The 15,318-nt window shown below is 38.1% G+C and overlaps 1 protein-coding gene across 3 annotated transcripts in view; it reads left to right on the top strand.

Annotated features, from left to right (window-relative positions):
• DMD (dystrophin) overlaps nucleotides 1–15,318 on the top strand; it is a 1,834,617-nt gene that overhangs the window by 369,124 nt on the left and 1,450,175 nt on the right. For all 3 annotated transcript variants that reach the window (XM_030304767.1, XM_030304766.1, XM_030304768.1), the window contains one exon: nucleotides 14,428–14,578. In XM_030304767.1, the coding sequence (XP_030160627.1) occupies nucleotides 14,428–14,578 (151 nt within the window). The remainder of the gene's footprint in view (nucleotides 1–14,427; nucleotides 14,579–15,318) is intronic.

Below are 15,318 nucleotides of genomic sequence, written 5' to 3'. Positions count from 1 at the left end.
CTACACACACACACACACACACACACACAGAAACATAAGTATTAACAATATTAATGGAGTACCTCAAGATATCAGATACATTTGCAGGCATTAGGGACAAAGTATTGGTCATAAGAGTTTAAGTCCCAGATCTCCTTTAGCTCTAGAGAGGCTGTTGCAACAAGAACCCAAGAGGGACACCTGAGTAGCTCGGTTAAACTGCAGACTCTTGAATTCAGCTCAGGTCATGAATCTCATGGTTCATGAGATCAAGCCCCACATAAGGCTCCATGCTGACAGTGCACGGAGCCTGCCTCTGATTTTCTCTGTCCCTCTCTGTCTGCCCCTCCCTCACTTGCACTTACTCTCTCTCAAAATAAATAAGTAAACTTTTAAAAATTCTTTAAAAAAAAAAGAAAGAAAGAAAGAACCCAAGAGAAAGGTACCTGAATGTTTGGTTAAATGTCTGGCTCTTGGTTTTGGCTCAGGCCATGATCTTACATTTCATGAGTTTGAGCCCACATTGGATTCTGTACTGGCAGGACAGAGCCTGCTTGGGATTCTTTCTCTTTCTCCCTCTTTCTCTGACCCTCCCCTGCTTGTGTATGCTTTCTCTTTATCTCTCTTTCTCAAAAAAAAAAAATGAATCAACATTAAATTTTTTTTTAAAAAAATGAACCCCAGAGGATGAAAGGTGGGAGAAGCATCTCCGTATCACAGCGCCTTTTAATATCCTCAGAAAACTTACTCCTAACTGATATTTAGTGTTTGTGATCCAAGAATGTTATTTCTGGGGTGTTAACCATTTAATTTGAATTTGAATGACAAGAAGGAACTACCATTTGTTAACCAGGAGAGTAACATTTCAGGCAGAGGGAACAGCCAATGCAAAGGCACTAAAAAAGGAACAACCGGCTTGTTAGAGGGAGCGAGGATCAGCATGAGTGGAAAGTTGCAGGAGGGAAGGTTAGGTAGTGGAGGTATGAGACAGGGTTAAAAGAGAGGTAAGGGTCCCCTCTTGTATGGTGGTGTTAGGGTAAGAGAAAAGGGCTTTGGAGTTCTAGTGGAAGTGCAAGTGTTCCAGGATTTTTTTTTTTTTTTTTTTACCTCAGTACCTGGAATTCATCGTCTCACCGCTTGGAAGAATGAAGAGGTGGACACAAAATGAACAGCAGGCAAAGTTTATTGGAGTATGAGATCAGAAAGTGAGAATAGTATGAAAGCTCTCTTTGCAGAGATGGGGCATTTAAAAGCGAATACCCCCCACTATAGGCAAGGGTCTTTGTTTTATAAGGTTCTGGTTGCCCCCTCTTTCCCTTCTCCCTTGTTCCTTCTCAGGTTCTACCCTCACTGGCTTCATAACTCTACGTGCTGGGTCCTCCATTCATGATTGGCTCCATTCCATTGTGTGAGGAATCAGACTAGGGTCATACTGTCCCTCTTATAGCATAAGCTTTATGCTTTTACTTATTTTAGTTAGATATTTTGATTGTCAGATTACTGAGGGGAACCTGAGGGGGAGTAGGTGGTGTCTGTTACATTCTGAAGAGGAACCTTATGTCCAAGGGGGTTTGCCGTAACGCTCCCAGCACCGTTCCAAAAATCTGTGTTTTTCCCCACCTCAGGTCCCAACGTTTCCGTCTCTGCCAATTTGATCCTATCTTTCCCTATCATACAAGAAAAAGCCAACAGAATGTTTTAAGTAGGGGTGAGACAGGTAAAGAACATCTCAGTCATGCTACTGGGAGAGGAAAGGCAGTTATAAGGTCACTGCAGTAACCCAAGTAAAAAATGACAGGTCTTGTGCCAGGTGGTAGTTGTGGTATGCCACGAGTATATTCTGTTATTTTAGCCCAACAGTTAATTTATAAACTACTCCTGCTATACATAGTTTTGTTATTTTTTTGCCTTTTTAACAGTCAGGATCCTTTCTTTTTAAGTTTAATTTATGTTAAGAAAGATACACAGAGCAAGCTGGGGAGTGGCTGAGAGTGAAGGCAACAGAATCCCAAGCAGACTCCATGCTGTCAGTGCAGAGCCCAGTGCGGTGCTCAGACTCAGGAGCTGTGAGATCATGACCTGACCTGAAATCAAGAGTCGGACACTTAAGCAACTGAGCGGTTGCCCTAGTCAGGATCCTTTTTGCTTTGGAAATAGGTATCCTTGCATTATACACATAAATGTTAGCTATATACAGGTCACATCTAGGAAGTACTATGTATCCCACAAACCGTTAATAGTTATCAAACAAGAAATTTAAAAATATATAGGGGTAACAAAATGCTCCTATTTCTACCTAACCATAAATCTACTCAGATTTGCCAAAGGGATAAGGCCTCTCTTTCCTTTTTTTTTAATGTTTATTTATTTTTAAGAGAGAGAGAGAGAGGCAGAGAGAGAGGGTGACACAGAATCCAAAGCAGGCTCCAGGCTCTGAGCTATCAGCACAGAGCCCCATGCAGGGCCCAAACTGTTGAACCACGAGGTCATGACTTGAGCTGAAGTCAGAGGCTCACTGGAGTGAGCTGCCCAAGCACCCCAGGTCTCACTTTCTTTTTTTTTTTAATTTTTTTTTTTTTTTAGTGTTTATTTATTTTTGAGACAGAGACAGAGCATGAATGGGGGAGGGTCAAAGAGAGAGGGAGACACAGAATCCGAAACAGGCTCCAGGCTCTGAGCGGTCAGCACAGAGCCCGATGCGGGGCTCGAACCCACGGACCGCGAGATCATGACCTGAGCCGAAGTCGGATGCCTAACAGACTGAACCACCCAGGCGCCCCCAGGTCTCACTTTCTTAATCACCTGTTTATGTGAACTGGGGTTGCATACTTCCCCTCTGTGATTCTCACTTACTGATTGTTGAAACAGCAGCACTTCTATGAACCTGGCACACCTCGAGAAGATATCAGCTGGCATAGAGTATGAAAAAGTAGATCGTGAATGCAAAATAATTACAAAATGCAAAGAATGATCATCATTGTAAATAAGATGACTAGCCATAGGCTAATTATTTTAACTCTACCATAATGGTTAATAATTTGCTTCCTATATATTTTTCACTTTTTTTCCCCCAGCTTGTTCTAATTGCCTCTTTGATTTTTTCCCCCAAAGGCTGTGATCTTGGGTGTGTTCTCTGGGGGTGAGGGAGTATGTTCAAGGTAATTGAAATTACATTTGAAGTTAAAATTTTGCAACGTAAATATTTAGAAGTGCGCTTTATAAAGAAATGCCAGTAAAAAACATAAACATGCAGATGCTTCTCCCTCCTTTTTTCCTCTTATTCCTCCATTTCCATTGGATTCTTAAATTCTATAAATTTCTTTCCACTACAATTCTGATACCTTCATAGATGTGAGCTGATGATGAAGCTAATGCAGTAAAGAAGTTTGTTAAGGTAGCCTTGGCACTAACATAAGCTGCTATCGGTCAATTAAAAATCTTTATTTATGAAATTTGAAAGAACTAAGTGCCCCTGATCGCATAGTTAAAATAAAATAATGAAAACAGGACAGTGCCTGTTGCCATCCTCAAGTTGGCAACCTTATGGACAGGAGGTGAAATCATCTTTGTTTGGATTCCTTTTATGCTGGAGAATACCCTTCGGATGGTGGGAGGTGAGGGAGAGAGAAGAAAAAGTCAAAATTTCCAACTGTGGAAGCGTGAGAAGACAACTGGCATAAGGACAACAGCAAATCTTCTTCTCTATGAATAAACTAATTAATTTGATTGAAAAATGCAACCTGCAGAGAGAAAAAGAGATTTCCTGACATTTCTACAAGGACTCATCAAGATAAGCGCAGCAAGTTCCATCAGCTTCTCTGATAATTGCGGTTAGGACACGCAGGGGGAAAGTAAAGCCTTGGTGGTGGTGAAGGAAGAAAATGAAAGCAAGTCAGGAAGGAGGCCAGGTGAAGTTACATCCTGGTTTACATCAGCAGGAGGAGAGATCTGAATAGTATGTGGGTGGAAACGCAAGCCCTAACATGGCAAACAGTCGTGAATCACCATCAACACTTTGGAGAGAAAAATATGTCTCACAAATCTGGTTCATCTCTTTTCCCCCGAGTGTATTTTCCAGTCTTGAAATGAGATGGCCTTTGTAAGTGAACAGAGCAAAGGAGATGCTGAACAAATAGTGGGTTTTCTCCCAAGTGAAGTAGCTGACCTATCGCATATGTGAATATAGGAATGAATGGATGAACAAATGAATTAATTTTTCCAGGTAGTTCTAGTTTGTCAGATAAATGTGTTGTAGTGAGCGTTTTAACGATGCAATATCTCAGACTCTTATGTGTGATTTTATATCACCATTTTGTTAATTCATTTTTAAATTCTTCTAACAATGTTACAATGAGAATTTCTTAGAGATCGAGGTGGTTCAAAAATTAGCAGGAGCAACATTCCCTGAGAATTTATTAAAAATGCAGAATTAGTCCTCCGTCTGATCTATGGAATCAGAATCTGCCATTTAACAAGATCCCAAGTGATTCCTAAGCACATTAAAGTTTGACAAGAACTGATCTTCTTGGCACAATTACGGAATAGTATAAATCCATACTCTTTCTTTGTAGACCACTATTTTTAATATCTTTTGTCCCTATTTTTCTATCAAGGGATGGGACAAACAGTTGAACTATTTTCTTAGAAGCTCCATAAACAATGCTGGTGATGTCTAATTTAATCCTTCAATGGTAATATTATCTCACACGGGTGACTAATGGAATTGCAAGATTTTTGTGAAAGAAGAAACAAGAGGGACAATGTGTGCGTACTGACAACTAATCACTGGCCTAATAAGCAGCAGTAATTAACATACAGCAATCTGGTCAGGTTGAAATGGATATGACTGACCATCACAATTTTTTTTGTGTAGATAATGTGCATTTAAAATACGGATAGTCCTTTTTCAAGTAATAACAAGTATATGACTCTTATAGTTTAAATTGCAAATAGGAAAGCCCAATCTCTGGAATTTTTAGAAATGAGAGTAGAGAGTAGGATTTTTTGGAAGAATGCTTTTTCACAAAGATAAACAATGACAATTAGAAAATTAAGTTTAGTCATTCATTCATCCATCTCACTAACAATTCTTATCTACTATATTCTCAGCACTGTTTTAGATACTGGGGAAATCTAAGTGAACAAAGCAGGCTAACTCCCTCTCTTATTAAGCTTGCATTCTTCATGGGAGGAGACAGTTAGTTAAAGAATACTTATAATGTATCAATTGGTGAGAAATGACTAAAAGGGAAGGAAAGTAGGCTATAGATTTAGAGAAGGAAACATCATTGTGTGTGTTGTCGTGTGTATGCACTCAGGGAAGGCCTCTCTGATGAGGTAATATTTAAGCAGAGTCCTAAATGAAGGGAGGAAATAAGCCATGCAGGTAGCTGGGGCAAAGGCAAACAAATGGAAAATTCCAGAGGCAGGAGGGTGCTGGCCATGTTTGCGAAACAGTGTGCCGGAGCTGACGAAAGGAAAAATGATGTCTTTGTGATTTAGGACTAAAACATGGTTCAAATTAGGTTAATAGACATCCTTAACAGGAGCAGCTTTTATGGAAATTGACATTTTAATAATCTGAATTCTGATATTTCAGATTGGGAAAGTGTTCCTGTTTTTTGTATTATGTCTTATATTTGATTGATAATTCAATGATACCACTTACTCATTCACGAAATATTTGTCATGTGTCTTGTATATGCCAGGCACCGTGCCAGATGTTCTATAGTGACACAATTTTTGAATTTGAGTAGGCTTCTATTGCCATAGAAATGAATGTGATCTCTGAGTGTCAACATTTCTCATTCTTACTAGGGATAATTTAAACAATCTTTCAATCATTGTATTTAATAGTAGTCCTTGGTTTGTGATGACATCTGCGAGTGTCTTCATCTACTTTGTAAGTATTTAATCAGGAAGATTGAATTGAGGGTTGCCATAATGTATTTGCCGCAAGAATCTTTTCATCCAGCCATGCAGTTTCTTTATTGTGTTACTGTTACTATTTTGAATTTATGCTTTCAAAATGCAAATGAATTTGTTTGCATTTTGAACTTTAATCTTGCTCTGGATAGTTGAAGAATGTCAATAATTAAACTGCTGTTGAGTTATATGGACAGAGGAGAAAAATAGATTAGGACTTTGGAAACAGTGGTTCATTTTTGTTTCACAGAATCCTTTTTAGGCACACTGCTATTTCTCACATTCCATTCAGCGAACAAATAAATATTCATACGCATCTAATTTTGAGGGAGGGTTGACAATTTATTTTTATTTCTAGCCTTTGGAAGGTGAACTTCGCAGGTGAATTCTTTTTGAGATACTTATTGTGAGGTCGCAGAGTAAACACTGGGGCCTCCAAGACCGGGCTGCAAGCTGTAATACAAGCTGCAGGCTGTAATACAAGCTGTAATACAAGCTGCAGGGTGCTTTCAGGCTTAGTGGGAGCTTTTGATAAATGTACATGACCTGTTCTTGCTTTCTCTTCTGGCCCAAGAGACATGTCAGCCTACCAGTTGGTGGGAGTGGTGGTGCCGTAGAGAGGAAGTGGACGCATTGGTTTTAGGGGCGAGGAAAGCCTCTTTATATGATTTGGTTAGACCTTTGCCTCTCTTCGTTCTACAATGGGAACTACTCTACTGGTAGTAGCTCGAAGACCAGTGTCCACTGTCAGCCTTTGCAGCCGGATTTTTTTAAGGGATGGTTAGGACTTGGAGGAAAGAGGATGTATTTATTGAGTCAGGGGGGCGCAGGGGGGCCACTGCACAGATGCACATACTACACTTTCAGAAATTCAGAATGGGAACCGGCCAACAGCGGTGGTGGACGCAGGGGTGGGAAAGGTGGTGGTATCCATGTAACAGTGATGGTGAAAGTTGGACACATTTGAGGTCGTTGCTTTTACTGGATTCTCAGTTTTGAACCTTGTATTTCACACGGTATTCATTATTGAGCGTTGATAAATATCCCAAACCTTGAGAGCTGAAAACTACTAATGTGCTTCATATGGCCCATTCATTACTGCCATACAACAAAAACCTTTACGTATGTTTGTATATGCATTACTGAAACTTTCCTTTAAAAAAATCAATATCGCTTTCCTATTTTAAAGCAAGGTGGGGTTCTTTTTGTCGGTTTTGCTTTGCCTAGGATATATCATGCTCTGATTCTTACATTTAGTGAAACATTATAAATATTTAAAATATCTGGTCATTTATTTTACCTTGTCACCATATGTGTGAGGAAAATCGGGTCTCAGCGTATTGTGGTTTCTACCATTAATGTAAACGTTATGCTAAGAGCATTTGTCCCAATAGTAACAACCGTACTTTTCATTTTGGTGAGAACAAAGAACAAAATTATCCATTGATGACAATCGCTATAAAAACCCACTAAATGACCTTTTTTTACCTTCTGTTTTTATATCTTGATAATTACTGATATAAATGAAATGAGGAATAGGTATGAAAATCAGCTCTAAAAAAATAACATCAGTGCGGACAGTACAGCATGATGGCAAAGTAGGCCCAAGGGCCAAACCACCTGAGTCCCAGTTTCCCACCTCGCCTTGTTTGCCCTTTGACCCAGGTATACTTTTGTTTCCCTATCTGTAAATTGGGGCTAAGATCAGTTCCTGCATCATTAGGATTAATTATAGTAACACATCTATTGTCAGACACACGATAAATATAATTTGTTATTCATATATAAAATGATATTTAAATGCCCCAAAGTGTACAAGGTCAAAATGATTATTTAGTAGATAATGTACTCCTTATGTAGTATTATTAATTTATAAATAATTCAGTAAAGACATTTTTATGTGTCCTAAACCTGCCTCCATGTTTTCTCCATGCTTCTGGTTCAAGTTAAAGCAACACACTCATTTTTGACCCTGGATATTCACTGGAAGCACCTGGTCGGATTTAAATTGCACTAAATCACCATTGTGTGATAGTTTTAATAAACACCTGCTGTGTAAACATCACCTTCATCGATCATTTTTGTAACAGAGGAAATGAAACAAAAACCTATACAAGGGGGTTAAAATAACTACATATGTAAGTATACTTCAGCCTTCCTGGAACATCTAGTTGTACATAAACAATTTGTGAGCTAAAGTCAAAACTCTATAATCTAGTCATTAAAACCATTTTGCTGAGATTTTCAGGCCAACAGTTTGAATAAGGAAATAAATTAATTTTGGTATTTATCAGTGTGATTTTAGTTACAAAATGGCATGCATTTGAAAGTAAAAAGTGCATTAAAAATTCAGTTTCTCTAATTCATACTGGTAGCCCTCCTTAAATCAAATATATAGGTTTTATTGACAGCTTAAATCATGTGATTGTATTGTATTTGCATGTATAACATGCATATTTTAACACCACTGAGGATTCTTTTGTAATTTGTAAATTCACATTAATATTTTACCTCCTTTCATTAGTTGTATTTCTTATTTGAGAATTGCATATAAGCAAGTCATTATGAAGTGTAGGAAATTGGGCCTGAGAACCTAGTTTATTAAATAGTTTAGCCCTCTTGGTAATTTTTTAAAAATTTTTCAATGTTTATTTCTGAGAGACAGAGACAAGTGTGAGCAGGGGAGGGCCAGAAAGAGGGAGACGCAGAATCCGAAGCAGGCTCCAGGCTCTGAGCTTTCAGCACAGAGCCCGACGTGGGGCTCGAACCCACAAACCACGAGATCATGACCTGAGCTGAAGTCAGATGCTTACTGACTGAGCCACCCAGGCGCCCCTTCTTGGTAATTTTCAATAGTAAGTCTCTAGGATTTATGAAGTCTATGCATTTACATAGTTATTAGTATATTGCCTACCATATTATTATGTTTTCATAAGTAGTTTTATGTATTTTATAATGTATTTCCATAAAGCCCAAGAAACACTAGTTACACTATAAAATATAGGCTGAGATTTAAGAAAACATGTACAGTTTTGGCATGTATAAGTCTGTCTAGAGAACCAAAATTTCAGAAAATCCTATTTCTATTTATTGCTAGATAATTTAACTCAGGATATAATTCCTTATAAATATTATGTGACATAATAAAATACTATGGATAAAGACTGCCCAGTAAGGATTCCTTGCTATGGTCAAGCCAGTTATCTGTTGGTGTAGACCTGTGCTTTCCAATATGGCAGCCACTAGCCACATGCATCTTTTTAGTTGCAAATTTAAATTATTATAATTAGATATGGGTAAAAATTCAGTTTCTCATTTACATACACTAGCCATATTTCAAGTGTCCAATAGCCACACGGGGCCGGTGGCTATAGTATTGGATAATGCAGATACACATTTACGTTGTTATAAAGATCTATTGGGCAGTACTGGCTAGAGTAGAAATGCTTTTCTACAGTCCAACCAAGTCTCTGTAAAGCAGACTCTATGTTTGCACCAATTTCCTTTATGTTCATAGAGGTATGTCCCTGAAGCAGGGTGTGGAGTGAGAGACAGATCTTCAGTAAAATTATTGGGAAAATGGTATTCCTTAAAATGCTTTTTTACTGCAACTAACAAGTAACCCAAATCCAAGTGCCTTATAGTATAATTTCTTAAGGTGTGATCTATGGATCAGCAGCATTGGTATCCCTTGGGCATACAAATGAAGACTCTCAGCCCCTCTCTAGACTTAGAATCCACAGTAGAACATGTTCCCCAGGTGATTTGTATGCACATTAAAGTTTGGGAAGCCCTGGTTAAAACCATAAGGATGTCATTGTCTTGTATTACAATAAATCCCTTGGTGCGATAGCTATACGTTAAGTATATGACTCCATAGTGCCATCAAAATCTGAGGTTCTTTCTTTTTTTTTTTTATTAGGGTATAATTAACATACAGTGTTATATTAGTTTCAAGTATACAATAAAATAATCCAACAATTCTATATGTTTCTCAGTGTTCATCAAGCTAAGTGTACTCTTAATCCCCTTCACCTGTTTCATCCATCCCCTCACCCAGTACCTCTCTGGCAGCTACCGAATTTCTTTCCTTTTCTTTTCTTTTAAAATTTTTAATGTTTAGTTATTATTTTTGAGAGAGAGAGAGAGGAGAGAGTGCAAGCGGGGGAGGGGCAGAGCGAGAGGGAGACACAGAATCCGAAGCAGGCTCCAGGCTCTGAGCTGTCAGTGCAGAGTCCGACATGGGGGCTCAAACCCATGAACCGTGAGATCATGACCTGAGCCGAAGTCGGGCGCTCAACTGACTGAGCCACCCGGGTGCCCTACAAATTTGTTTTCTGTATTTAAGAGTCTATTTTTTGGTTTGTCTCTTTCCTTTGTTCGTCTGTTTTATGTCTTAGGTCATTGTATGAGTGAAATCATGTGATAGTTTTCTCTGACTGGCCTATTTCACTTGCCATGATAGTCTCTAGTTCCTTTCAGTTTATTGGTTTTGGTAGCCTCCTTATGTCCTTAAATGATTTTACAATTGGAAGTTGGCTGTAGCAGTTCCCAGCATCGTATCCTGACATGCTTCTGCCTCTAGATGTTGTCAGAACTATCTCCAGTCTGGCACTAGTTTGTTCTAGTTTCACGGTCTTCTCCCTCCATTGCCAGTCACGTATTTATCCTTCATTTTCCTTTCGCTTTTACAGGCCTTTCCAAATGACCACCTGAAAACCATAAAATGAAACCAAGGAGAAAGCAAACTCTTTTCTTCCCCATGGGTGGTAGATTTTTATTTTATGAATTTGACAAATGTCCCTAATTTATTGGCATCTTTAGAATGTTAGTTGGAAATGTGGAATTTCTTTTTCACTTTAATAATATTTTAAATTGAACAATATGAAATAGTCATTTTCATGGAATGAAAACTCATGTATTAGCAGCTTCATATGACCCAACCTAACATAAAGAAGGAAGGTAAGTCCATAAAGAAGGAAGATAAGTCAAAGTTAAGAGCACAGAGTTGGGTCACAGATAGTTTAGCATTTATATACTGTCTTAGCTTGTCACTGAGACAACTTGGGCAAGTTCTTTAACCTTCCCAAATCCCATTGTCCTCAGAAATAAAAGAATAATGGTATTATCTACCTCAGTAAGTGATAATGAAGACCAAATGTAATTATTCGGTGTTTTTCAAACATGTCAGTCATGTTCCACCTTCACAATTTCTTTCATATCTGCACTCTTCTTTTAAAAAAAATGTTTATTTTGGGGCGCCTGGGTGGCGCAGTCGGTTAAGCGTCCGACTTCAGCCAGGTCACGATCTCGCGGTCCGTGAGTTCGAGCCCCGCGTCGGGCTCTGGGCTGATGGCTCGGAGCCTGGGGCCTGTTTCCGATTCTGTGTCTCCCTCTCTCTCTGCCCCTCCCCCGTTCATGCGCTGTCTCTCTCTGTCCCAAAAATAAATAAACGTTAAAAAAAAAAAAATGTTTATTTCTTTTGAGAGCGAGATTGCGAGCCACAGAGGGGCAGAGAGAGAGGGAGAGATAGAATTGCAAGCAGGGTCAGCATCAAGGCTTGATCTCAACACGGGGCTTGATCTCAAGACCATGAGATCTTACCTGCGATGAAATGAGGAGTCAGACACTTAACTGTCTGAGCCACGCGGTTGCCCCTGCACTTTTATTATATTTAAGACTCCTTCTTAAAATAATTATCTTTACTTAGCTTCATCCTAAACTGTTTGATTTTATATATGCATTGAAGTTATATGTAGGCTCACTGTATGTATGTGTGTATACAAACATACACATGCATATATTGTTCAGCCATATAGATATATGCCAAGACATACTAAAATAATTTCATAAGTTTTTCCTTTTGCCATGAAAATCATTCTGCAAAGCACAAATAGATCTCATTCCATCATTTAGGATCCACTGAAATAGTGCATTTTATGGTTACTAACAGAGTTACCACACGAAAAGTGTTGAATACATGTTAATCAATATAGTTAAAAATTTAAAGATATTTTCACCCAAGGGGTAGTTATCCCCCACCCCTTTCTAAAGTTACCCCTTCTTCTACCACATTTAAAAAAGGGGCATTGGTGTTGCAAAGGCTTCTAAACAGGCTTCTGATAGTAGTGCCTCCTAGTGGTTGTTTCTGTCTCTGCTCAGGCATTGCCAGGAGCCACTGTTCATTCACTTCCCTGCTGCTCATTCTGAGAACTCTGGCTTGCGATTCACCTGCATGTATTGAGGCTGTCTATTTGCAGGCCTCAGTGATCAGAGGAAGCATAGCACCTTTTACCACCTATTAACTTATTCCATATAACGCCTGCACGGAAAGCAGTAAATAGTGACCAGACATTACTGAATAATTAAGAGTTTCGAAAGTAACAGCCTTGGGAAAGCAAAAACATTTTTGAACATTATAGTGAAAATAATTATTCTTAGGGCCATCTGAGTGGCTCAGTCGGTTGAGCATTCAATTTTGGCTCCAGTTGTGATCTCATGGTTCATTCGAGCCCCACATCAGGCTCCGTGCTGTCAGCACAGAGCCTGCTTCGGATCCTCTGTCCGCCCCGCACCGCCCCCCCCCCCCCCCGCCCTCTTTGCCTCTCCCCCACTGGCGCTCTCCATCTCAAAAATAAACATTAAAAAATTGTTCTTAAAGGCCAAAGGAAAGCCATACAAAGTTCACTCTTCACAGAGGCTTCCCCACAGGGACGTCCTACTCACTAGGAGTTTCCAGCATAGGTGTGGAATTCAGTGAATATCTGTTGAATGAAATGTCTGTCTAAAAGTTTACAAAAAAGGAAGTAAATATTTTAAAATTAAATTGCTTATTAACTCGAACAAATGTGTGTTGTAATAGTTCTTCAAGTATAAATAACATTGTGGGAATTTTTCTTCAGTTTTTCAAAGGTGAGATTTGTATCTTAATGTAAAGACAAACTGGGCAGGAAAAACAACAGAAGTAAAGAGTGATACTGTAGCTAATTCTCATGAAATCTTATTCTCGGGTCAGTTCTCAAGGGGTAGACTGAACCAATAAAGTGAATGATTTATATACTTTACAATGTAAGGATGATATTCTTTTTCTAAGAGGCTTAAACTAGCATCTTTGAGTTTTTGCTTTTACTTAAATGGGTGCTTCTTCATTTATGTTACTTCTCATAAAAAGAAGATGACTGTCTTTTTTGCTTGATAAATGAAAGCTTATTCTCATAGGCTTTTGACTGCAGTGTGCCTCAGTGAACATGTGTCTGTGAAAGGTAAAAGATCAGTAAATGGTGAAATCTAAATTATATTAAACCCTCAACTATGTGTGTATTTTGTGTGTTTAAACCTGCTGACTAATGGAAATTTCTGGTAAAAATTGTATAAATCACAATAGTAAATTCCTAATTCAAATTATGTCTTCTTTATTAGTGTTATAAGATTAATGTTCAGCATACTGTAGTTTCCTAAAAGTGCTTTAAACCTGTCTTCATGAAGAACATTTACTTCAAAATAGGTATTAACACTTCTCATTTGAGTCTCCTATTTTTATTGTATGGATAAAATAACCTGTTTTAATTTTCATCCTCACCATGCAGATTGATAAGCAAGATGTTGTCCCTTGTCCCTGATGCTGGCAATCTAATTGAGAAGGTTTAAGTTGGTTTTAGGGCATATAGCCAGGCTTTAAATTCATTACCCAGCCCACTGTTGTTTACATCTTTGTAAACAATACATCTGTGTCACTTACCTATTTCTGCATAACAAATGTCTCTAAATCTTAGTGGCTTAACACAATACTTTATAATTACATCATGATTCTGTAGAGCAGGGATGTGGCCAGGGTTCATCTCGGTGGTTGTGCTGCAATTGTGATAGGGCTGAGGTCACTCTTTGGCCTCCATTCAGCAGGAAGCTCAACTTTTAAGATAGCATTTTATCCTCTAGAGTCACTTACAACATGGCCTCTCATCATTCAGGAGTGTAGCCTGGTCTTCTAACACCATGGCAGCTGGGTTCTGAGACAGAGTATAAATGCTTCCTTGTTCCCTTACAGCATCTATACTTGGAACTCGTAGAGTGTCACGTCTGCCATGTTCTGTTGGTCAAAACAAATCACAAGGCTAGTCCATATTCGTGAGGATGGGAAGTAGATTCTGGGGCAGAGTGGCAAAAAATTTGTGGCCATCTTTAATCACCATACATATTAAAATAATGGAGGTCTAAATGAACCATTTCCAGGATATGCTGTTAGTTCAATTATCAGAGTTGGGTCACACTTTACTTAACATGTTCACATTTAGTCAGTTGTGTGAAACTTTCTAAAACTCAAGATGTATGAACTATAATAAGTCGGGGAAAGAATAACTTCAGTGGTGATTAATCATGGGCTCTGCTTCTCTTCTTAATGTCTATTAGATGCCAAACAATGTGAACATGCCATAGATTAAAACATCAACAGTTTTATCTTCTAGGTTTAATAATAAGTAAAGTTATTTTGATAGAGGTAGTAATAGACATCATTCACATTTTCAGCTTACATAAAGTTCTAATGGATCTTCAGAATCAGCAACTGAAAGAGCTAAATGATTGGCTAACTGAAACAGAAGAGAGAACAAGGAAAATGGAGAAAGAGCCCCTTGGACCTGATATTGAAGACCTAAAACGCCAAGTACAACAACATAAGGTTAGTATATTTAATGCTGTTTGCTTTCTTCTGGAGAACAATCTCTGTGTATACATATGTGTTTTATATACACACATTTATACATATATCAGGGTTTACAGGTAGGAAAGAATTAAAGCTTCAGTTAAGAAGAGTTTGAGAGTCATTTTTACCTAATATTTTCTGAAACGTTTGTGTTTTTCAAATGTGGCATAATTAGGCTTTTCATATTTGAAAAAATATCAAATGCATTCCTGGAGGACAACAACACTGGATATGTGATTTATTAAAGTTTTGGTTTCTTGGAAGAGGGACTCTGTAGGGATTACTTGCAATGCAAATTTAACTAATAAGACATGATTTTTTTGTACATTTTTACCTTCAGTTCAGAGTCTTAGAACAGGCGAAGTTTGATTAAAATGAACATCTGTAACATTGTTTTTCTATGAAATACAGAATCTATTATTTGCAATACTTCCATCGTATCTTTTTTCAGTTTATTGGTATATTTACAAGTTATGCTCTTTGGTCACCAAAAAGCATTTGTTGTTTCTGTGAGTAGGATTTCTACAGGTTTATTTCTTTTTTTTCTTCAGTATCCATTTTTTAAATTCAGATAAAATTGACATATAACATAATACACATTTTAGGTATATGATATAATGATTCAAAAATCTGTTTACTCTGTGAAATGATCAGAATAAGTCTAGTTACCATTCCTTACCATACGGAGTTGTACATTTTTTTATTTTGTGATGAGA

Source organism: Lynx canadensis, chromosome X (genome assembly GCF_007474595.2).
Source record: "Lynx canadensis isolate LIC74 chromosome X, mLynCan4.pri.v2, whole genome shotgun sequence".
NCBI lineage: Eukaryota > Metazoa > Chordata > Mammalia > Carnivora > Felidae > Lynx > Lynx canadensis.
The sequence above is the reverse complement of the archived record's forward strand: the minus strand, read 5'-3'. Positions and strand labels throughout refer to the sequence as shown.